The sequence below is a fragment of the Macaca thibetana genome, chromosome 11 (assembly GCF_024542745.1).
Source record: "Macaca thibetana thibetana isolate TM-01 chromosome 11, ASM2454274v1, whole genome shotgun sequence".
Taxonomy (NCBI): domain Eukaryota; kingdom Metazoa; phylum Chordata; class Mammalia; order Primates; family Cercopithecidae; genus Macaca; species Macaca thibetana.
This window is the reverse complement of record NC_065588.1, coordinates 22,032,411-22,056,445: the sequence shown is the minus strand read 5'-3', so window position 1 is coordinate 22,056,445 and position 24,035 is coordinate 22,032,411. Positions and strand designations below refer to the sequence as shown.

The window sequence follows — 24,035 nt, the reverse complement described above, 5'->3', positions numbered from 1 at the left end:
AATCTAAAATTTATGTCTTTAAAAACTCCATGAATTATTTTCATGATATCCATCTTGGACTAATAATTTATTTCTACCTGTGGATCTAGAAATACAATTTGATGGTTATGTTGATTACAATTTTGCTCTATTTTGGTCTCTCCAGTAGGAGGGACCTAAAATAGCTTACAAGTAGACAACAGGGAGATGCTGGCAGAGTATGTAAATGCATCCCTGCCTTCTCCTTCTGCACAATTATTAACCACTTATAAATCCGGTTCCCAGAACATGTTTAGAGTCTTCACTCCATCTAATCTCTAGAGCCTCTTCAAAAAGTAAGTTGGTTTTGGAATTTTCCACTGAATTTGGATCTGTTATTGGGGATGGTAGAAGAATTTGGACATACTAAGTCATCTCCCTAAGAATACCTGTCTCCAAAGTTATTCCCCCAAAAAACCTCAAAACACCATGAAAGTCATTGCAGGATCTAACAATAGCCTATGTAATTGTACTTTTTTGGTTTTCTTTTTTTTTTGGAGACGGACTCTTCCTCTGTCGCCCAGGCTGGACTGCAGTGGCACCATCTCAGCTCACTGCAACCTCCACCTTGCAAGTTCAAGTAATTCTCCCACCTTAGCCTCCTGAGTAGCTGGGATTACAGGTGCATGTCACCACACTTGGCTATTTTTTTTTAATTTTTAGTAGAGACGGGGTTTCACCATGTTGGTCAGGCTGGTCTCGAACTCCTGACCCCAAGTGATCTGCCCGCCTCGGCCTCCCAAAGTGCTGGTATTGCGGGTGTGAGCCACCACACCCAGCCGTAAATACTTTTTACAATAATCGATGGATCCACAACTAGAAATGACTTCTTGAACCTTGGGATCAATTACTGACTGAGCCTGAGGGACTGCCTTGGAAATCTGAAAGGGACTGAGGTCCCCTGGGTGTAGCTTTCTTCCTCAGTTCATTTTACTGCCTGCTGCGATTCAATGACTCCAACTTACTTCAATTCTAGAATCATGGAAATCAGAGAAGTTGTAGGGCTAAATGATTGTCAATTCCTACCCTTTCATTGCAGGATGACTTTTAGCATCAACTCTAACAGCTTCTTGATGACTCTCCCTGAAGATACATTGCTTACCTTTAAGGCAGCTTTTCCTGGTTGGACAATATATAAATTTTCTGTTACTGCTATAAAATATGGCCATAATTGGTGACTTAATCCCTTCTGAGGAAGGGAACAGTCAATATCCTTGCTTTTTCCAGCATTTACAAGCTGCCTACATTCTTTGTCTCACGCCTGCCTTCCTCCACCTTTGAAGCCAGTAACATGATGTCTCTCTGACTATTTTTACATAGTCACGTCTTCCTCTCTTCACAGCGGGGAGAGCTTTCTGCTTTTAAGGATGCATATAGTTAGTTTAAGCCTGTCTGGATAATCTCCTCATCTCAAGGGCTTTAGTCTTAATTACATCTGCAAAATCCTGCTGGACATATAAGGTAACACAGCCACAGGTTCTGGGGATTAGGACCTGGGCATCTTTGGGGTCCATTATTCTTCCTACTACAGACAGCTCTCATTATTGGAAAGTTATTATGGTATTGAGATCTGCTTCTGAGTACTGTCTGTTCAGCCTGCACTCTACTTCTGCAGCAAAATATATATATTTTATATATTATATATTTTTAATATATATATAAAATATATATATTTTAACATTCTAATATTAGTGTCATAACTTGTCTAAATTTACATTTCTCTAGGCCAAGCAAGCATAGTATTTTCAATTCTTCCACAAATAATATATTTTTGTTTTGTTTTGTTTGGTGTTTTTTTTTTGTTTTTTTGAGGCGGAGTCTGGCTCTCTTAATCCCTGATGTATAGTGTTTATAAGTGTCCCTTTGAAAAAATCTGTGCTACATGCACACTGATCAGCTCAGATAGCCTTAAAACCATTGGATCTTATGATCTTGGTCTTATTACTCCATTGCAACCTACTGAAAAACATTTTAGCGGCAATGGAATGCTGTTGATGTGTTTTAAAAATTTCTCAAAAATAATATCTCACACTTCTATTGTTTAAAAATTCACAAGGTACAGTATTATCCCATTTGATTCCCATCACAGTGCTGAGAGAGGGTAGATGGTATCCTCAAGCTAAATGCGGAAACTTATCCAAGGACTGATGGCTAGTGAATTACAGAGTTTGGGCTAGAAATGCATGTCTTTTGAGTATTGGCTTTCTAATCAGCAAAGATCCTCTGGTATTTTCTGAAATTATTGCTGTATTTTCCTTTTCTCTCCTTTTTTTTTTTACCCTTTCTTCTTTACTCGCTCACTCCCTGTTATCCTTTCTTTATTCCTCCCTCCCTTTCTTCTTTCCTCCTTTCTATCTATTAATATTCAGTGAATATCCCCAATGCCATCTGTTGTGCTGGGTAAAGAAAATAGAATTGAGAAAAAGGCATTACTTATATCTTTAAGAATTTTACTTGTACATGTCACTTGAATAGTTTCACATTTTGCTGTAAATAAACTTTTATCATGTTAGCCTTGACGCAGTATACAAGTTAGATGAAAATGTCTTAATTATGTATCAAAAATATTATTTTTGGAAACTTCATTGTGCAAGTGTGCTGTATCAATGAATATATTAAATTATTTCAAAAAATACATCCGTACAAAGAATATACTATTTAAGCACATTTATTGAATATAAAAGAGAATGTATTAATGAAAACTGTACATATGTATATTAGAATAAATAATATAAGCTTGAGAACAAAGAATTGACCATTCATTGAATTGGCCATTTGGCAAATTATCTTGCTTTCTTTAAAGGAAGTATTTCCCCATAATCTTATTTTATACATTGAATCTGGAGACGTGATTCTCAAGCCATTAAGCCTCAACTTTTATTAAGTTGTATAAAAGGTTGTATTTGACAGAAAACACTATGAATCCCCACCATGTGGGGCATGACATATAAATGATATGGCATATAAATGATAGTTCTGTGACCTAGGCATGCTTCTAAGTACTTTATACACATTAGCTCACTTAATTCTCATAATAACTCTCTTAGGTTTGACGTTATTGTTGTTATTACTATTATTATTGTTACTACTGCTATTCACAGATGAACATACTGAGGCTTTGGGGGATAACTTATCCAACATCACACAGATAGTAACAGTGAAGCAGGGATAGAAAGTCAGGTGGCCGGATTCCAGAGCTTGTGTTCTCAGTCACCACACTCTTCCTTATTAAGAGATGCTTGGAAGATGCTAAGCTCTCACTGTGATACACTGAAGGGGTAAGCACAATATTAATCCACCATGGCTTTATTTATAAGAAAATAATAATAAAACAACACTTTTGAAATGATTTACAGACTTTTACTACATTATTTTGTTGCATCTTTGCAGTAATCCAAGGTGCTTTCTGTCAGGCCTCTTTATTATCCCCATTTTACAAAAGAAGTGACTGAGTTTGAAACATTGGCCAGCCTCCAAGAGTGGTCATAACTACAATGTGGACCTTTTAATTTAGAGATAATATACTTTCAATTATGCCCTACTAACTTCTAATATGTAAAATCAGAATTTAGGCTGGGTGCGGTGGCTCATGCCTGTAATCCTAGCACTTTGGGAGGCTGAGGCAGGCAGATCAGTTGAGATCAGGAGTTCGAAACCAGCCTGGCCAACATGATGAAACCCCATCTCTACTAAAAATACAAAAAAATTAGCCAGGCATGGTGGCATGTTCCTGTAATCCCAGTAAGTTGGGAAACTGAGGCAGTTTCCCTCAGTTTCCCAACTTACTGGGAAGCATTGCTTGAACCCAGGAGGCAGAGGTTGCAGTGAGCCAAGATAATGCCATTGCACTCCAACCTGGGTGACAGAGCGAGACTCCATCTCAAAATAAATAAATAAATAAATAAATAAATAAATAAATAAATCAGAATTTTGTGGACAGTCAAATTGCGTTATTACAAAAATTTATTTTTAATTCATGTCTTATTTTTACTGTGAAAAATTCCCAGGAAGAATCATTTGGGATAGTTTGGTCTACATCACAGATTATTCTTGGAGTTTTAATGGAATCAGAAGCAGAAAGTTATTTCAAAGGCAATCAGATTCCTCCTGTGAAAATCATCTGCTTTCCTAAAACCAATAATTTGCTGATATCAAGATTTGCTAAATCTTGATAATTATATCCTTGCTGCATTGTTGGTGATGGAAATGGAGACACTTTTGTCAGTGTAATCTTGATATTTTTCCATTGCTGTGGAGGTATCACTTTCTATTGGTACTTTGACTTTCATTTTTAAGTAATTGCAAAGTTACATTATAACACCTATGTTTAAAAATTGTTATGTATTAGTGGTAGAATTTTCTATCAGTTATCAAAATCTAATAATTTTTAAATTCAAATAAGAATATTTTTTTCTTGTTATTAAAAGGAGCTAAATGACAAATAAGGAGCTAGTGTCTGTGATGATTTTGAAAAGCAACTCACTGGGCAGTTGAAAGCCAGTTCCTATACAAAGTACTTATTGTAACATTTCAGAAATAATTGATGTGCATTAAGATGATCCACAGGGTCTGAATGATTTGAAATATTTCCCATGTCATCCAAAGAAATTTCAGGTCAATCAAGATAATTGTGTTTTTTCTATAAAAGTCATTTGACGAGTTGATGGGTGCTGACGAGTTGATGGGTGCAGCACACCAACATGGCACAAGTATACATATGTAACAAACCTGCACGTTATGCACATGTACCCTAGAACTTAAAGTATAATAATAATAATAATAAATAAATAGAAAAAAAGTCATTTGAGGACACTGATTATATCACCCATTTATTCACAATTACAATATCCAGCAGACTGATTTTTTTAAGGCTCTTATAATTCTTAATCACCCTTTAACTATCAAAATGCTTTGTTAATATTTCTTTTGTATAAGGCTTCTCCTAAATGCTTTAATAAGGCCACATTGCTTATAGTTTCTAGCTATACAGACAAATTGATGGAAAGTTGAAAAATTACTGAGCTAATCATATGACAACCTATCATGATTATACATAAATTTATTCTAACTTCCAAACTTCAGTTTCTATCTAAATAGAAATTACTTTTTTTTCGTTATTCAGATTATTAAGCAATGCAATCTATCTGTAGAGAGACTGTGATTGTGCTCAATTGAAAATTTTGCAGAACTGTAATTTCTAAATATCTCAACATGTAGCCTGTGGGTAGTAGCATGAGAAACCAGCTACTTCTTTCTTGGGCCCATAAGACAAAGTAGAAGCTTGTTTGCATATTACATATTGGAGAAGCAACAAAGAAAGAAGGGTAATGAAGAAGACATTTATGAACTTTTTTCCCACTGTTCTGATAACTCTTCCCAGTTCTTTACCTGAAACCTCCACCATTCTTTACTGCTTTGTCCCTTCAGTGCTCCCTCAGTTTCCTTCATTCCCTGCCATCCCTGGTCCTTCTAAGGGGTGATTATATTTCTGTTGCAGCCTCCTCCCTTCAGGTCACTTTGCTTTCTAATTCATAGTTTTGAGGATACATTCCAGTTTTCTTCAGTTGTTTCTAGCTGTCCTCTTTTAAAGATCCAAAAAGGTGAAACATGTAGTTTGATGCTCTATATAACATTTTAGGAATGAACTATATATGAAAATAATTTATAGTGATATCATCAACAAAAAAAGAAAATTAATGTAATTTCTTAAATTATTTTCTAAATATCTTAATCACTTGGTGGATGAAAACATTCTCCCTAGAACAATTGTCGTCAGGTAAGTGTTAGGCATGCTATTCTTATATATAATAATAATAATAGCTAACAATGTCAATTATATACCCAGTACCATACTAAGCATTTCATGTATATTACCTCATTTAATTCTGAAAATATCTCCATTAAGTAAGTCCTGTTGTGATCCAGTTAACATTTTCTTTTTTCTTTCTTTTGAGACAGAGTCTCGTTCTGTCGCCAGGCTGGAGTGCAGTGGTGCAATCTCGGCTCACTGTAACCTCTTCCTCCTGGGTTCAGTGGATTCTCCGGTCTCAACTTCCCAAGTAGCTGGGATTACAAGCCCACGCCACCATGCCTGGCTAATTTTTGTGTTTTTAGTAGAGACAGGGCTTCACCATGTTGGCCAGGCTGTTCTCAAACTCCGGACCTCAGGTGATCTGCCTACCTTGGCCTTCCAAAGTGCTGGGATTAGAGGCATGAGCCACTGTGCCCAGCCCAATTAACATTTTCTATACCTATTTTTATTATCTAGAATTCAAGTACTATTATCTTTTCATTCTTTGTTTTGCTCTATTATTATAGATTGCTGAGTAATACAGTTTTTAACTTGCAGATTCAATAAGAATTCAAAACATTTTGAATAGTGTTATTTACTTTTAAAATAATTATACAAAGTCTGTTTTGCTTTTCACCTGTAGGCACTTCTAACTTTATTTCATTGTTTGTTTGTTTTTCTCCTGCCTCTTTTTTATTTTATTTTAATTTTTATTTTAGGTTGAGAGGTACATGTGCAGGTTTGTTATACAAATTGTGTGTCATGGGGGTTTGGTGTACAGATTATTTTGTCACCCAGGTAATAAGCATGGTACCTGACAGGTAGTTTTTCGTTATCTTTTTTTAAATAAATAAGATCCAGGGGATGATTTGCCCTTAGTTATTTGTATTACTACTTTCGAGAGGAATTGAGTTATGTAAAAAGTATAGAAAACGTCCATCTTTCCTTCATTTTACTGGTTGCAGGATGATCCATTCTCAGCCCTGGACATTCACTTGAGTGATCACCTAATGCAGGAGGGAATTTTGAAATTCCTGCAAGATGACAAAAGGACACTCGTTCTTGTGACTCATAAATTACAGTATCTGACGCACGCTGACTGGGTAAGAGTTTAGAAGAGAATTTTGCTCATTTTTATATTATAGTCCTATAGATGAATAGAGAGACTAAAAAAATGCTTTCTGAAATAAAGGTAGTTCATTTTGCCCATCAAGGCTTTTTGTCACATTTCTGGGAATATCCGCTTTCCTTAGATCATAGCCATGAAAGATGGAAGTGTCCTAAGAGAAGGAACTTTGAAGGACATTCAAACCAAAGATGTTGAGCTTTATGAACACTGGAAAACACTTATGAATCGGCAAGATCAAGAATTGGAAAAGGTAAGTGCTCATAGTTCAGAAGAGTTCAGAGTCCAATTCAGAAGAGTTAGAAATTTACTAAGCATGACTAAGAATGCTGTTTTTAAAATTACCATTTAATGCTTGGTAATATAATGGTCTTTATCTGAAATCCAAAGCAATTGTATCTTTACATATTATTGATGAACAGGCTACTTTGAACCTATGAAATTCTAATGCTATCTTTGGATGAGGCACTGTCAGGTTTTGAGAGAGTGTTTGAATTTCAACTATAGTGCAATTATATGTGTGTTTAAAACTTAGACAAACTACTTACTGAAGCACGGCATTTCCTTATTTTTGCTTCTTTTTATCTCATTTTTCTCATCTGTAAAATTAGAACTATTTTCACTAACCACTTACAAATAGAGGGTCATGGGAAAGTCAAAAGCCAAGGTGATCTGGAAGGAAGAGCTCTGAGTAGTGGGCAAAGTTGTAAGGCATGTCTGGGATAAGGCTTCTGGGGTGAAAGAAGGTAATCAGAAGGAAATAAAAATAAAATTTTACATTTGTATGTTTTTTTTTAAAGTCCAGAAGCCCTTTTTACATGATCTGTTTTAATTCTCACCAACTCCTGACAAATAAGCAAAGAAAATATTATCTTACTTAGACAGATGAGAAAGCTGAGGCTCAGAGAAGTTAAGTAACTTGCCTAAAGTTGTACAGCGTATATAATAAGTGGTACCAATGGGATTTAAACATAAGTGTGTATCTGATGTAATTGCACCATAATGTTATGGATGATGTAAGTATAACATGGAATGAGGTGATCACAGAGTTGGATACCAGATTGAGTACAACAAAAGAGGAAACACTTTTGATCAACAAGTGAAATTGTAAATTAAATTTGCGAATTTTTGAAATGTTTTGCTCTTGATTTGGGAGTACAAAGTGTCCAGCACTTGGTATTCTTAGCCAGGAATGAGCATTTACAAAATGAAATATTTGTACCAGTGAATTTCTTTAAAATATTAGGAAATTTAAACATACTATTTTAGAAAAGAAAATAAAGGATCTGTCTCCATAGAGTGAGGAAGATACAAAGTCAGATAAATCCTAGAATTTCTCTACCTTCTTTGGATTTGCTAAAGCTCTCAAAAGCAAACCACACAAAGAAGAAAAGATATATGCAAAAATATAAAGGCAGAACAGGACAAATCACAGAATAATTGAAATGAGGATGTTTGGGGGGGGAAAAAAAGCAATAAACCAACAAAAACCTCCAAAACATTATGAGGTACAGTCGACAAGTGCCCGCTTAGCAATTGTGCTGTGGGAAGCTTAATTCTAAACGTACCGGGGATAACTCCAAATGACATTTTTTTCAGCGATCTAAATGCCAGGGACAAAAGAAGATGACGTAAACTTAAGGAGTGGGACAATTTATGGTTTACTTTGGAAAGAAGAGCTGGAAAATAAAGAGAGCTGTTGGCTCAATATTATAGTAATACTGTTAAGCAAGCCAGGAAGAAAGTCCATTAAGTTGTATTTAGAAATGAAGTGATCACTTGAGATAGCATAGCTGTATAATTAAAGACACATTACAGGGTTATGTATGAACTGAAGGAGGTATGGAGCAAGTTAGGGTATGGACAGGGTAAATCCAGTTACGAGGTAGAATGGCAGCCCATAGAAGCCGGAATGAATCACGCACCTGCCCAGAATCCTTATCTCAGGATGGAGGGAGATTACTGCTACATAGCAAAAGGCAGGCACCTGAATTCATCTGCAGCCAGAGAGAATCACACTGTGAACAAGACCACTACAATACGTTGGGGAAGTTTTTGTACAAACAGCTTTCTGTTTAGTTGTTATAGGACAGGACAGGGTGTTTTCTATCAACCTGGGCCAATTTTGCCTCCTAGAGGACATTTGGCAATATTTGGAGACATTTTTGGTTGTCACAACTTGGGGGAGTTGGGGGGAAGGGGGCGGGGATGCTATTAGCATCTAGTGTGCTCAACATTCTGCAATGCTCAGGGCAGACCCCTCAACAATGAGTTGTCCAGCTCAAGCAAGTGGAGAAGGAAGGTGAAACCGAAGGATGCACAAAATTTCCTAGTGCAGTGCTTGAAAAAGAGCTGTCAGTTTAAGGATTAAGGGGTAAACGGGAAAGAATATGACTAAAAGATAATAATGAAAACTACAAAGGAGAGGAAGTTAACACTTTTAGCTGATTTAAATATTAGCTTAAATGACATGAACCATTATCTTCTCAATGCTGTTAAGCAGAATAAACTGGTATTATTTAACACTCCTTTAACACTCCTCACTTTCCTCTCTACTGTCCTCACCTGGCCTGGCCCAGTGAATATTTACTGGATAGATGAAACTAAATTTTTATTTACTTAGTCCAAGTATCAACACTATTTAAAACATTTAACCTGGCTGGGCACGGTGGCTCACACCTGTAATCCCAGCACTTTGGGAAGCCGAGGCGGGCGGATCACGAGGTCAGGAAATCAAGACCATCCTGGCTAACACGGTGAAACCCCGTCTCTACTAAAAATACAAAAAATTAGCCGGGCCTGGTGGCGGATGCCTGTAGTCCCAGCTACTTGGGATGGCGGGTGCCTGTAGTCCCAGCTACTCGGGAGGCTGAGGCAGGAGAATGGCGTTAAGTAAACCCAGGAGGCGGAGCTTGCAGTGAGCCTAGATTGCGCCACTGCACTCTAGCCTGGGCGACAGAGCGCGACTCCGTTTCAAAAAAGAAAACAAAAACAAAAACAAACAAACAAAACAAAAAACAAACCAAAACAACAAAAAAAAATTTAACCTATAATGAGCTTAATATGAACATTTACTCTTAGGAAAAAATGCTTTAAAGTTTGTTTGGGCTTTTCGTTTGTTTATTTGTTTTTTTAATGTCTCCAAGATCTTAAACCTTTTGGTCACAGCATGGGGAATCGAACTGGAATCAAATCTACTTTTCAATATGAAGGTTTATTTTGTTTCATTATATAATATGCACAAGTCAGGGATCCTCTTTAATTTTGTGTTTAATTTAGCTTCATTTATAAATGTTGGTCTTCGTATCATTATGCAAAATTTAAAACTGGGGTCAAACTGTCTCTTTAAAAATGGGATTCTGGAGACATTTTTGTTTTCACTCTTTTAACCAAAAATCTGAAGTAGTAGAACCCTCTAGAATAGCAAGTTTCCTAAATCAGACATGTTGTATGAGGCCAAAAAAAAATCAACCAAGGTCATTACCTAGCAACTGATCACAAAAGATTTGTTGGTTTATTAATGTAACAGCAAAACTGCGTAGATTTTTTTTTCTTTGTGTTGGCATATACAGGAAGCTCCCAATTTACCATAGATTCCAAAAGTTTATGGGTTAGTTGTTTGGAATTCAGAATGCATTTCCCCACAGAAAAGGGGAAATGGTTGGTTTTCCAGAATAGCCGGTGGAACCTGATTTAACCCACAATGTAACTGAACTGGTACTACTACCGCAGTCCTGAGGTCGGGGGAGCTGGTGTGTTGGAAGCCAGGGCATGGAGAAAATGAAATGATTCTCCCCTTCTTAACTACGGGATAAAGTTCACAGCAATTCTTTAAAATCTGCAAAGTTTGTTTTTGGCACATTTCCCTTCTCTTTCTGCGTATTTTCTCCTCCTAGGCCTTTCTCTTACACTGCTAGGCACCTAGAATCCTCATTGCCTGTATTCTTCAAAGTTCTCTACCTTCTTTCAGATCCTATTGAATTCCTTCTTTTGTGCAGCTCCCTTAGTAAGATGCTAAAGAAGCTCATTCTGATTTAATAATTCACAACAGTGGATGGCTGACAGCAGTTTAACCAACTTGGAACCATGTACTCTTTTGAAGGAAGATATGTATTAACATGAATGAATCCTTAGTTAGAAAAATTACAAGGATAGTCCGAAGGTGATGTAAAAATAAGTAGCAGTGGTAGAACTATGTTTTAGGGCTCAGGGAGATACCACCCTGCTTCTGGAGTCAGTTGCATCTCATTCTTGCTTTTCCTGGCCTCGTGTGCTGCCCCACAGCCTTGGGCACTGCAGCACTTCCTGCAAGTCTAAGGCTCTGCCCCCACAGCTGCTTCTGTGACAGGAGTTGTGGATCTCCAGAGTGAGCACAGAACCCCTGAGACTGGTAAAGGTAACTAACCATTTACACATGTGAGTCATTCATTGATGAGTCACAACCTACTGGTGTTAGCTCCTTGCATGATAGTATAATGTTTACTGTAGGATATGGAAGCTGACCAAACTACTTTAGAGAGGAAAACTCTTCGAAGGGCCATGTATTCAAGAGAAGCCAAAGCCCAAATGGAGGACGAAGATGAAGGTAGATCTTTTTACTTTTATCTGGAACATTCTAACGGGGTAACAGTATGTGAGCATTTTTTAATGTGTGAGTGTCTCCATGAGGAATAATAAGCCCGTTTGCAAGGGAAAAAGTTAAATCAAATAATACCGAAAATGGAAACAATAGGAGTCAAGGAAAGGTGGATGTAATCCATCAACAGTCATCTTGAGGGGCTCCACAGAATGTGTCTTACTACAGTTGTTATGTCTGAGAAAGACTTGAAAGGAAATGGCAGTGGATTGTAAATAGATCTAGACGTTTGTTCAGAAAAATTGAAATTGTCTAGTATGATGACCAAATCTACTTAAGAAAATTTCAATCCTTCAGAAATAAGTAATAAAGGGGAAATATGGCATTTTGAAGTAGCTATATTTGATTCATTCAGTTCATCTTCGTGAGGTTTTCATGACAATATAGCCATGAAGGATAACAAAATTAGAACGCCATTTGTTATGTTTCAGTTTTCTGGATCTGATAAGGTACACTGGGGAAAAAAGATTGACTGGAAATGTGAGGAATGAGATGAAATAATTACACTGCTTTGACATTCATTGCCAAGAACGTTGTGAGATAAACCACCTTTTAAGTCAACAGAGTAAATGCATTATGCCCCATTTCCCTTTGTAATTTTTGCTTATGCCTGCATTTCTACCAACCAATTAAAAAAACGGAGAAAATGTTCATTTCAAGCCAAATAGCACCAAAATGTGCTACTTTTGTATTTCTGTGTTTCAACAAATATTCATTGAGTGAATGAATTAATGAATGAAGGCTAAATTTTACTTTCAATTTCTATGATTAAAAATGTTCTTAAAGAATTTTTGGTGCTGTAAACAGACATCAGCTTCTAGAATTCTAAACAAATTATTTCTAATGTGCTACAAGAGTGGAGTTGTACCCAATTACTCTGTTCAGTGTTTCAGTGGGGATGCTAACTCTGCCCTTGGCTTGCTGTGTTAATGCACACCCTCAGGTATAAAATAAGGTAAGAGCGCTTTGCTTATAGGGTAAAGGAAGTAATGTGTGTGGAAGAGCCAATTACGGTACATCTTACTTATTAGTTTCTTGCTCTAGGTCCTATCAGAATGCTCAAGCCAACAGTAGGGGAAGAAAAGAAGTAGAGGGTACTTTCTTTCTCTTAAGAGACTTGGAGTTGCACATATTGTTTCTGCTTGATTACTATTGACTCGGTCATTGGTTGGAAAGATTAAATACTAGGAATGTGAGGAAATGCTGTCTTTAGCTGGGCAGCCATGGGTTACTTTAAATTTCAATCAATATAGAAGCAAAGAATGGGTATTGGGGAGACAGGAAGCAAAGTGTAAGTGTCCACCTCTTTGATCATGCAAATTTCTAGTCTGTTCTTCTCACACAAAGGACACACCCTGCCAAAGGGGAGACCATCTGAGACATAGTCATTTACTGCATCCAGCTCAAATATCAGGATCTTTGGTGATGCTCAGTCTCCTCATCATAAACATATTTGGATCACTGTGGTCTAATAACCTAAAAAGTAAAGACAAGTGCTTCCTCCCCACAACGTGACATGTATATGGTATAGCAGTGAAGTACATACAGGATAACTTTAATGAATAAAGTTCCTTTGGAAAAGCAAAGGATGGGAAGCACAGTCACTGGACCATAGAAATCATTAAATTTTGATTGTCAGGAAATGCAAAACCTGCTTTAGCAGTGGAGTCATCCTTAAGGAAACCCATCTTGGAGTTTCTAGATGGTTTAAACATCTGAGAGGAATTCCCAGCCCATTATCCTTTGTGTTCCCTGGCTTTGCCCACTGGAAGGTTCCTCCTTGGGGCCATAGAGAGCATGGAGTGTGCCCTCTTGTGCTATGCACAGATTTCAGAGCCTATTCCCTCCTGGTGCAGCTTTATAAATTCAGAAATTTGCAGGTCAAAATATTGTAGATGTTTGTAAGCCAGGTATGTGGTTTTTGTTGGCAACACAATTCCTTCAATAACTTAGTAAGTTTCTTCCAATTTGATGTGCAGTATATCAGCAGATAGTCTCATCCAGACATAGATTTTATGTTTATTACTCATTCATTCATTCATTTTTCACCTATTTTCAGAAAGAAATGAGGTTTGCCCTGCTAAAAGCATTTAAAACTTCAATACTAATGCTTACATTTTTATAAATGTATAATGCCTACATTTTTATAAATGTATGGAAAAGTTCCTTTTCCAGAGGAACTTTATTCATTAAAGTTATCCTGTCTGTACTTCACTACTATGCTATATACGTATCAGGTTATGGGGAGGAAGGGCTTGTCTTTACTTTTTAGGTTATTAGTCCACAGGGATCCAAATATGTTTATGCATGAATGTTGATATACTATTTGTGGAGCAATAAAAATTATATCCATCTGGTGCCCATCTGAAGCTTACACAAAAGTTTTTGTATGTAGAGGAAGAAGAGGAGGAAGATGAGGATGATAACATGTCCACCGTAATGAGGCTCAGGACTAAAATGCCATGGAAAACCTGCTGGCGCTACCTGACATCTGGAGGATTCTTCCTGCTCATCCTGATGATTTTCTCTAAGCTTTTGAAGCATTCAGTCATTGTAGCTATAGACTATTGGCTGGCCACATGGACATCGGAGTACAGTATAAACAATACTGGAAAAGCTGATCAGGTACAATTAGTTCGGTTTTGTTTTTAAATCATCAAGGAAATATTGAGATTAACAGTGATACCTTCTTATCGAGTTAGATGCTTATATCCCAAATGCCATAGGACTTCTGTGATAATTTAATAAGTTAATACTTACAACAGGACCTGAAATAGAACAAACTATCAAACATGTTAAAATAGAAGGTATTATTAATACTTTTAAAGTTTATCATATGAAATATTTAAATATAACGCTTAGACTTATATTCAAGGGAGTTATATGCCTATATTTTTATGTATTTTATACATATATACGCACATATATAGGACCTTTTTGTATTTGTTCTTATGGTATTTGATGTTAACTACCTACATCAGTGCATTAGCCGGTCATTTTGAGACTAGGAATGAGAAAAGTGAGCTCTACAACATAGAAAGCCAAGAATATGCCCCAAACCTGAAAACAAACTCTTTCTCTTCATCTGCTTTTAAGCAAGCCCTGAAAGAGAGTGAAAGGAGCAGGTGGAGGGACACTACCCTGGGCCTCAAAAAATTGCATTCCTTCAACCGTCTAAATGCATGCAAAATGATGAAGTCAACAATCTTGTCTGATATTGACATTTGGTTTTCTAGTAAGAAAGAACTCCAGGCCAGGCACAGTGGCTCATGCCTGCAATCCCAGCACTTTGGGAGGCGAAGGTGGGCAGATCACCTGAGGCTGGGAATTCGAGACCAGCCTGACCAACATGGAGAAACCCCGTCTCTACTGAAAATATAAAATTAGCCGGGTATAGTGGCGCATGCCTGTAATCCCAGCTACCAGGGCAGCTGTGGCAGGAGAATCGCTTGAACCCGGGAGGTGGAAGTTGCAGTGAGCCGAGATCATGCCATTGCACTCTAGCCTGGGCAACAAGAGTGAAACTCCATAAAAAGAGAAAAAGAAAGAAAGAAGGAAGGAAAGAAAGAAGGAAGGAAGGAAGGAAGGAAGGAAGGAAGGAAGGAAGGAAGGAAGGAAGGAAGGAAGGAAAGAAAGAAAGAAAGAAAGAAAGAAAGAAAGAAAGAAAGAAAGAAAGAAAGAAAGAAAGAAAGAAAGAAAAAGAAAGAAAGAAAGAGAGAGAAAAAGAAAGAAAGAAAGAAAGAAAGAAAGAAAAGAAAGAAAGAAAGAAAGAGAAAGAGAAAGAAAGAGAAAGAGAAAGGAAGGAAGGAAAGAAGGAAGGAAGGAAGGAAGGGAAAGAAAAGAACTCCATTGATAATGTCCTATGTGCTTTTTGTGTTGGTTGCTTTTTAGACCTACTATGTGGCTGGCTTTAGCATACTTTGTGGAGCAGGCATTTTCCTTTGCCTTGTTACATCCCTCACTGTAGAATGGATGGGTCTCACAGCTGCCAAAAATCTTCACCACAACCTTCTCAATAAGATAATCCTTGGACCAATAAGGTAAAACAGTGGTTATTTCTCACTCCCACACCTTAAATAATAAAAACATGCATTTTTCAATTTAAGCGAAATGTGAAAGTTTGAAGAATTTCTTTAGTCCTTGAGCAAATGAATAGGGAGCTTCTCATTTTCATGACCCTAAGATGCCCATTAGCAATGCCCAGGTTCCAAATAGTTTAGTATTATCATATACTTCCATCTGTTTATTGCCTAGGTTTTTTGATACCACACCCCTGGGACTGATTCTCAATCGCTTTTCAGCTGATACTAATATCATTGATCAGGTGAGTAACTGGGTTACTTGCAAGTTCAAAAATTAGTTTCGCAATGTAAGGTAAATAGCATTTTAAGATAAAACATAATCCCTATAAACAATAGAGGATTGCCAAAATTTAAATAAAGGCCTACTTGTATTAATATCAATATTGTACATGCAAATGATATCTAGAATGAAATATTAAAGAAAAATCTTAACTCAGACTAATTTGTACATGTAGAAGAAGGTACTTGGAGAACTATCATGAAGTAAAGAGAAATAGTAAAGAATGATTGAACGTTAAAAATTTAGATTATAAAAAAATTGTTTTGGTTAGTGTCGTATCAGCATTCACAGTATAAAGTTCTTAAAAGTTTAGTATCCATGCAGAATTTCTCTCAGAAGTGAAGGATGGGATGCCAAACTGTCTTAAAGTCCTTTTCTTTTATTAGATTGGTTCTTGAAGCTTCAGATGATGTGATACTTTAGGAAAAATTCCAAGAATGCCCAGTTTAGCCTAAGATCCTTAGGAATCTAAAAGTTTGTTTGAAATAAAAGACATCAAACTCTGAAATTATATCACTCTAAAAGTGGAACCCTTTGGATGACTGAGAAAGGAATTCATCAAATCCGGCCCTTGCCTTTTCTGACTTTCCAGAGTAGCATTAGGAACACTGAAATGGCCCTCAATTTAGAAAGAGGGTTGATGCATGCAGCTGACTGCAGAGTATGTTGAGAAGTTTTGATGTTTTCATGGCATTGGTATTAGGTCAGACTGCACCTAAAACCTTTCCAAGGAATACATGTTGGAAAAGAAGAAACACTGATTATTTAGAAGATGAAATGATTGTTACTTAGAGAATTCAGAATAATTAGTAAAATAAGTTGCCAATTAGAAAAGTCAGCAGAGTATCTACATAAGATATATCATATGAAAAGCAGCAACTTCCTCTACACTAATTTAAGAAAATAGTGAAAAACAAACAGAACAGAGTCCTCAGAAATAATACCACACGTCTACAGCCATCTGATCTTTGATAAACCTGAGAAAAACAAGAAATGGGGAAAGGATTCCCTATTTAATAAATGGTGCTGGGAAAATTGGCTAGCCATAAGTAGAAAGCTGAAACTGGATCCTTTCCTTACTCCTTATACGAAAATTAATTCAAGATGGATTAGAGACTTAAATGTTAGACCTAATACCATAAAAACCCTAGAAGAAAACCTAGGTGATACCATTCAAGACATAGGCATGGGCAAGGACTTCATGTCTAAAACACCAAAAGCAATGGCAACAAAAGCCAAAATTGACAAAATTGGATCTAATTAAACTAAAGAGCTTCTGCACAGCAAAAGAAACTACCATCAGAGTGAACAGGCAACCTACAGAATGGGAGAAAATTTTTGCAATCTACTCATCAGACAAAGGGCTAATATCCAGAACCTACAAAGAACTCAAACAAATTTACAAGAAAAAAACAAACAACCCCATCCAAAAGTGGGCAAAGGATATGAACAGACATTTCTCAAAAGAAGACATTCATACAGCCAACAGACACATGAAAAAATGCTCATCATCACTGGCCATCAGAGAAATGCAAATCAAAACCACAATGAGATACCATCTCACACCAGTTAGAATGGCGATCATTAAAAAGTCAGGGAACAACAGGTGCTGGAGAGGATGTGGAGAAAAAGGAACACTTTTACACTGTTGGTGGGATTGTAAACTAGTTCAACCATTATGGAAAACAGTATGGCGATTCCTCAAGGATCTAGAACTAGAAGTACCATATGACCCAGCCATCCCATTACTGGGAATATACCCAAAGGATTATAAATCATGCTGCTATAAAGACACATGCACACGTATGTTTATTGCGGCACTATTCACAATAACAAAGACTTGGAATCAACCCAAATGTCCATCAGTGACAGATTGGATTAAGAAAATATGGCACATATACACCATGGAATACTATGCAGCCATCAAAAAGGATGAGTTTGTGTCCTTTGTAGGGACATGGATGCAGCTGGAAACCATCATTCTCAGCAAACTATCGCAAGAACAGAAAACCAAACACCGCATGTTCTCACTCATAGGTGGGAACTGAACAATGAGATCACTTGGACTCAGGAAGGGGAACATCACACACCGGGGCCTATCACGGGGAGGGTAGGGAAGGGATTGCATTGGGAGTTATACCTGATGTAAATGACGAGTTGATGGGTGCTGGCGAGTTGATGGGTGCAGCACACCAACAGGGCACAAGTATACATATGTAACAAACCTGCATGTTATGCACATGTACCCTAGAACTTAAAAGTATAATAATAATAATAATAATAAATAAAATAGTGAAAAACAAACTCCATTCATAACAACAAAACCTATTAAAACAGAAATAAACTTAATGTGAAGAAAATGTGTTCGACAGTCCCAGAAGTCATAACAATCCTGTATAGAAAAAGAATTTCCTTATTAGATATTTTTAAAATACTATAAAATTCAAGCACTCTGTTAATTGCAGAAGATGAGTAGGTCAAAAGAACAGCATGGAGAATTCAAAAACTCCATCGTATGTAGAAATTTAACAGTATAAATGTGGCATCTTAAGGATTAAATAAGGAAAGGATTAATTTTTCAACAAAGGATATTTGGATAGTTAGCTATCCAAAAAATACAAAACAAATGCATATAGCATAGAGGTGGCCATATTAAAACATAAAGCTATAAAGTAATGTAGGAGAATAGTTTTAGAATCTCGGGGTGGGAAAGGACTTTCTGAGTAAGACAAAGAACTCAGAAACAATAAGGAAAATAGGTTACTTTTGAGCCCACAAGTCAACAGAAATAACTATAAAAAAACTTTAAATTGTGATTGAGCCAAAAGCACCAAAGAGAAATTTAAATACAATAGATAACTGGGAAGAAAAATTTGTAAATATTTTTAAATAAACATAATATATACAGAGCATCTAAAAATCAATAAGGAAAAATTAATCCACTCAAAAAAGCCCAAAGGATACGAGGAAGCAATTACAGAAAATTAATTTAAATGTATTACAGTAGAAGAATAGCTAAATAAGCTAATACTATGCAACCATTAAAAAGAAATAGATTTATATACACTGCCATGGGAAGATTTACAGTCTGTCTTGCTCAGTAAACAAACACATGAATGAATAATATTTATAGTACAGTGTCATTTACATAAAACACCCAAGATAAATAGGGAGATAGACCACGAATCAATGACATGTTGATAGATAGATAGACAGGCATAATAAACTATGGAAATTGAGTGAAGAATTGCTTAGGATGAACATGCTTATACACTACTTTTGTAGCTAACTGTATAACTCGGTGTCAATATAAAAACAGATATTTTGTTACATTGTAGCCAATATTTCATTGCACTAATCATATTTTCCTTTTAAACTACCCTAATAGCACATCCCTCCAACCTTAGAATCTCTAACTCGCTCGACACTGCTCTGCCTGTCCGCCATTGGGATGATTTCTTATGCTACTCCTGTGTTCCTGGTTGCTCTCCTGCCCCTTGGTGTCGCCTTTTATTTTATCCAGAAATACTTTCGGGTTGCCTCTAAGTAAGTAAAACAGCGTCCCATTCATTCTCAAAAGCTTGTCTACGGTCAGCCTTCTCTATTCATGGGTTCTGCCAACAACAGATCAAACATATTTGGAAAGAAAACATTCCATGAAGTTCCAAAAATCAAAACTTGAATTTGTCACGTGCCGAGTACTACATTGAATACACACTGATGAAGCGATGTGTGATGTGTTGCCACTGAATTAAGTAGAATGAGTAACATAGAGATGATTTAAAGTATATGGGATGATGTATGTAGGTTATATGCAAATGTCACCCATTTTATATAAGAGACTTGAGCGTCTGCAGATTTTGGTATCCATGGGAGGTCCTGGAATTATTTCCCCATGGGGACGATTGTATTCGATTTACTGTGATCTACATTTGCTGTAGTGTTTTTCAAGATAAGATGTGGAATTTAGAAATGCAACCTATTTGTAACATGATGAAATCTATCCTGACATTATGATTCATTTAGGTATCAATTAATATTATAATTATACCTATAATTGGTTGTCTGGGCCTTACCTAGCCCTGGACATATATTAACATGTGGATTGACCTATTGAGTTTTGAGTCCTAAGACTGCCAAATTTTTCATTCTATGGTCCTTTTTCTGAACATGACATTGATAGAAAACAAAAAATCAAACCTAGGCCAGGTGTGGTGGCCCATGCTGTAATCCCAGCACTTTGGGAGGCCAAGGCAGGCGGATCATGAGGTCAGGAGTTCGAGACCAGCCTGACCAACATGGTGAAACCCTATCTCTACTAAAAATACAAAAATTAGCCGGGCGTGGTGGCACCTGCCTGTAATCCCAGCTATTCAGAAGGCTGAAGAAGTAGAATCGCTTGAGCCCGGTTGGCAGAGCTTGCAGTGAGCCGAGATCATGATACTGCACTCTAGCCTGGACAACAGAGTGAGACTCTGTCTCAAAAAAAAAGAAAAAAAAACACAAACATAATCCCAAAGAGTAAGTGATTTAATATTATTATACTCTACAAATGGGAAAAAATTATTTGCTTAGAATTTGTCATTTACTGAGATGTTGAATAAATAAAATATAATACCAGCTGTTTCAAAATTTCCAGTTTAACTTTGAAACCCTGCTATAAATAGTAACGTTTGTTATTTCAACAAATATTAAGCACTCATTGTGTCGCAAATAGCTGTGTTAAGCCATGTGACAGGTGAAGAGCAATATGACAAGGACCTGTTCTCAAGAAATGTATAGTCTCTTAGGAAGATAAAACATATACAAAGTAATCCTAATATGTGGATTAAGTGCTAAAATAAGAAGGCAGGTATTGAGTTTATTCAGGAAATTGAAAATGTTAATATGACTTGAGTGCAGGGAAGGTGAAATAAAATAGGTGGAGATAAGAAGAAAAGAAGAATTGTAGTTGGAACCTCTGAATGTAACTTTTCATAATTTGAAGAAATAGTTGTTTCTCCCTCTTAGCTATGAATTAGGGTCCTTGAAATGTCAGGGATCCATATTTAGTCTGTTTTTTCATCCCTAGACTCATTCTCTTTGCTTGAAGCAAATTCTGACCACAACAGAGAAGCTAGTAATCAAATTCACATTTCATTTCTTCTGATACTATTGCTGGTCTACATGCTGGTGGGCCAAAGAAGTTCAGAGTTATTTCATTACTGCTGACGGTTTCCAAATCTGTCCTTGCCTTCTCAACACTGATATCAGTCATGTCTTTCTTTAATTACATACTCATTTGGTCCTATTATTGCCCTTTAGCAATACAAATGGAGTGCAAAGTTTAGGAAAATATTCCTAGTCCATTACAAATTTGAATTGTGAATTCTGTTCATCATCTGAGAATAATCTGTTAGAGACTAAAGTATGGAGAGGACGGTTAAAGAATAAATATTGACAATGGATTTTACACTATTCTTGTTTGAAATTATCAGAAAGTTAGCAAATATAACCATATCAAATATAACCATATTAAACCTCACAGACAAGGATCCTTCTAGATGTTGAGGTTCTTTAGAACTCATCCATGTTGAAAAGTTCAGGCAGCTTAACATGACATTTTTGAATACACTAAAGAGAACTTAAGTGGGGAACTAGCTACAGGAAATGCTCTGAAAAAATGAATATCTAAAATCATGGGTCGAATGCATGCTTAGCTTTGTAAGTAACTGTTTCCTTCTTGCAAGAATACAAGATCAAGCTGTGCCCTCACCTCTTTGGTTTTATCAAACAGAGTTTTATAAACAAAGCTTCCTCCTTCCACAGTATTTTTCCTTCACTCCAAACCTCAATGTAGTGACCACCTGTTGCTTGTGTCAGATTTACAAATAGCCATTTGGTTTTATGTTTAAAAATAACAGACTATTCACATTCCTTCATATTCCTTCTCCCACTTCCTTCTATCTTTCTCTCCCCCAATCCCCATGTGAAAATTCTGAATGAGGGAATCCATTTTAGAAACTCCACTTCGAAAAGACTTGCATTTGTTTTGGGAACCAGACTACATTGGCAGCCAGGAATGGCCTAAGTAAGATTATGGAACCATGTTCATCCATTCAGTTGACCCTCACAGGTGAATGCCAACACCACTTCTCTAATATTCTCAACCCCAAAAACCTAGAGAAGGGCAGGAAAAAAGGTCTGAAAAGTAAAAAATGGAATGCATTGAAACATGTGGTATAACTGTTAGCCTATCTTCTGTAAATTCTAGCTCATATGGTTTAAAGAAAACTTGTCATGAATATATCTCTATCAAAAGGGTCAGATTTAGGCATTTCCATTCATTCAGTGTATGTCTGTGTTTTATGTGCCTGTGGTTCCTTAGAGAAACTGTGAATGGAAGTTCCATGAAGGCAAGGATTCAAACTCACTGTGTGCAAAACTAAACTCATTATCTTTTCTCTCCAAATGTCTTCTTTCTGTGCCCTTGACCACCACTCTGGGAAACAGCACTGTCATTTTTCAAGTCTGCTAAACTACAAATAGCCAAGCTATATGTGACTCTTGTTTACCCTGTGAAAACTAATCGATCATTACAGCAAATAGGGCTTCTTCTGACTGTCTCACATTCCCCTACTTCTTATTTTAAACTTGACCAGCATCATACTAACACTGAACTTTTTAAAAAATACTCTTGTATGGACTATATTAACTGATCCTCCTCATTCACCCATTCTCTTTCATCCTGTACATTGTCTCCCAAGTTATGTTGATTAAAGGATTAAAGGACAGTTCCAATTACCTTCTTTCTTTTTTTTGAGACAGCGCCATGCTTTGTCACCCAGGCTGGTGTGCAGTGGAGTGATCTTGGCTCACTTCAACCTCTGCCTCCTGGGTTCAAGTGATTCTCCTGCCTCAGCCTCCTGAGTAATGGGATTACCGGTGTGCACCACCATGCCTGGCTAATTTTTTGGTAGAGACAGGTTGTGCCATGTTGGCCAGGCTGGTCTCAAACTCCTGGCCTCAAGTGATCCACCTGCCTCAGCCTCTCTAAGTGCTGGGATTACAGGTGTGAGCCACCGCGCCTGGCCAGATTACCTTATTTCTAGTCTTCAGTGATTTTTTTCAGCCCATTAAGGATATTTCTACCATCCAGTGTCACCCTTACAAGACTGTATCCTTTACATAGCCTCTTCCCACTACAACAGCCCTAAAGGACTCTGGGCACCAGAGAGATTGAACTTGCAAGATTCTTCAGACACCAGTGCTTGTTCTTGTTATTTTTCTTCTTGTCTATTTTGTTGAAGCCCTCATCAAGCTTAAGGTCTGGTGTAAATTCTACCCACTTAAGGAAAATCCCACTGGTGTCCTAGGTATGAATTAAGTACTCATTCCACTAAGTCCTGTAGCAGTTTACTTTGGCTGTTACGCAGAGCTGATAGTTTTGTACAACACATTATGTTCAGTCTCTACCTGTATTCATTCTATACCCATCTTTCTCTTCCTCTTTAGATTGTAAGCTGTTGAAGTTTTTGTTAATTGAGGGCTAGGGGAAAATAATTTCAATGATGAAAACAAATACAGTGACAAAATAACCTTCTCTTAAATAATAAACATGGCAGTTTTTGAGTCTGGATGCACATGAAGTTTATTTTTGCCCCTGTCTCTACTAGGGACCTCCAGGAACTTGATGATAGTACCCAGCTCCCCCTGCTCTGTCACTTCTCAGAAACAGCAGAAGGACTCACCACCATTCGGGCCTTTAGGTGAGTAAACACATTTTTATATTAGCTGACTAGGCAATTACATCATCAACAAATATTTTTCTACAAGTAACTGATCATTGCTTTCATTTTGTTTGATCTCCCCATTGTGTGCCTGACAGTATACTAAACCAGGAATAAGAAAAATGTGATGTCAATGATCAGAGTTAGAGTTTACTTCTCCAGAATGCTAACTATAATAAAAGATGAAGCAACAGATTGGAAAAATACTAGCTGTGTGACTAGGATGAGGCATCTGAATTCCCTAACCTTGGTTTCCTCATCTATTAAATGGAGAAAGTCAGTTTCACTTCTTATGGTCATTGGACTAATTGATATTATCCCTGCAAAGCATTA

At 36.9% G+C, this 24,035-nt stretch overlaps 3 protein-coding genes across 5 annotated transcripts in view; 2 read left to right on the top strand and 1 right to left on the bottom strand.

Moving 5' to 3' along the window:
- LDHB (lactate dehydrogenase B) overlaps positions 1–24,035 on the top strand; it is a 478,946-nt gene that overhangs the window by 241,291 nt on the left and 213,620 nt on the right. The window lies entirely within an intron of this gene.
- The window catches only part of CMAS (cytidine monophosphate N-acetylneuraminic acid synthetase), a 412,527-nt gene that overhangs the window by 189,036 nt on the left and 199,456 nt on the right, over positions 1–24,035 (bottom strand). The gene's annotated exons all lie outside the window — the stretch shown is intronic.
- ABCC9 (ATP binding cassette subfamily C member 9) overlaps positions 1–24,035 on the top strand; it is a 140,792-nt gene that overhangs the window by 76,150 nt on the left and 40,607 nt on the right. For all 3 annotated transcript variants that reach the window (XM_050747609.1, XM_050747611.1, XM_050747610.1), the window contains 8 exons: positions 6,775–6,912; positions 7,063–7,188; positions 11,424–11,520; positions 13,967–14,196; positions 15,463–15,611; positions 15,826–15,895; positions 19,322–19,479; positions 23,589–23,681. In XM_050747609.1, coding sequence (XP_050603566.1) covers positions 6,775–6,912; positions 7,063–7,188; positions 11,424–11,520; positions 13,967–14,196; positions 15,463–15,611; positions 15,826–15,895; positions 19,322–19,479; positions 23,589–23,681 — 1,061 coding nt within the window. The remainder of the gene's footprint in view (positions 1–6,774; positions 6,913–7,062; positions 7,189–11,423; positions 11,521–13,966; positions 14,197–15,462; positions 15,612–15,825; positions 15,896–19,321; positions 19,480–23,588; positions 23,682–24,035) is intronic.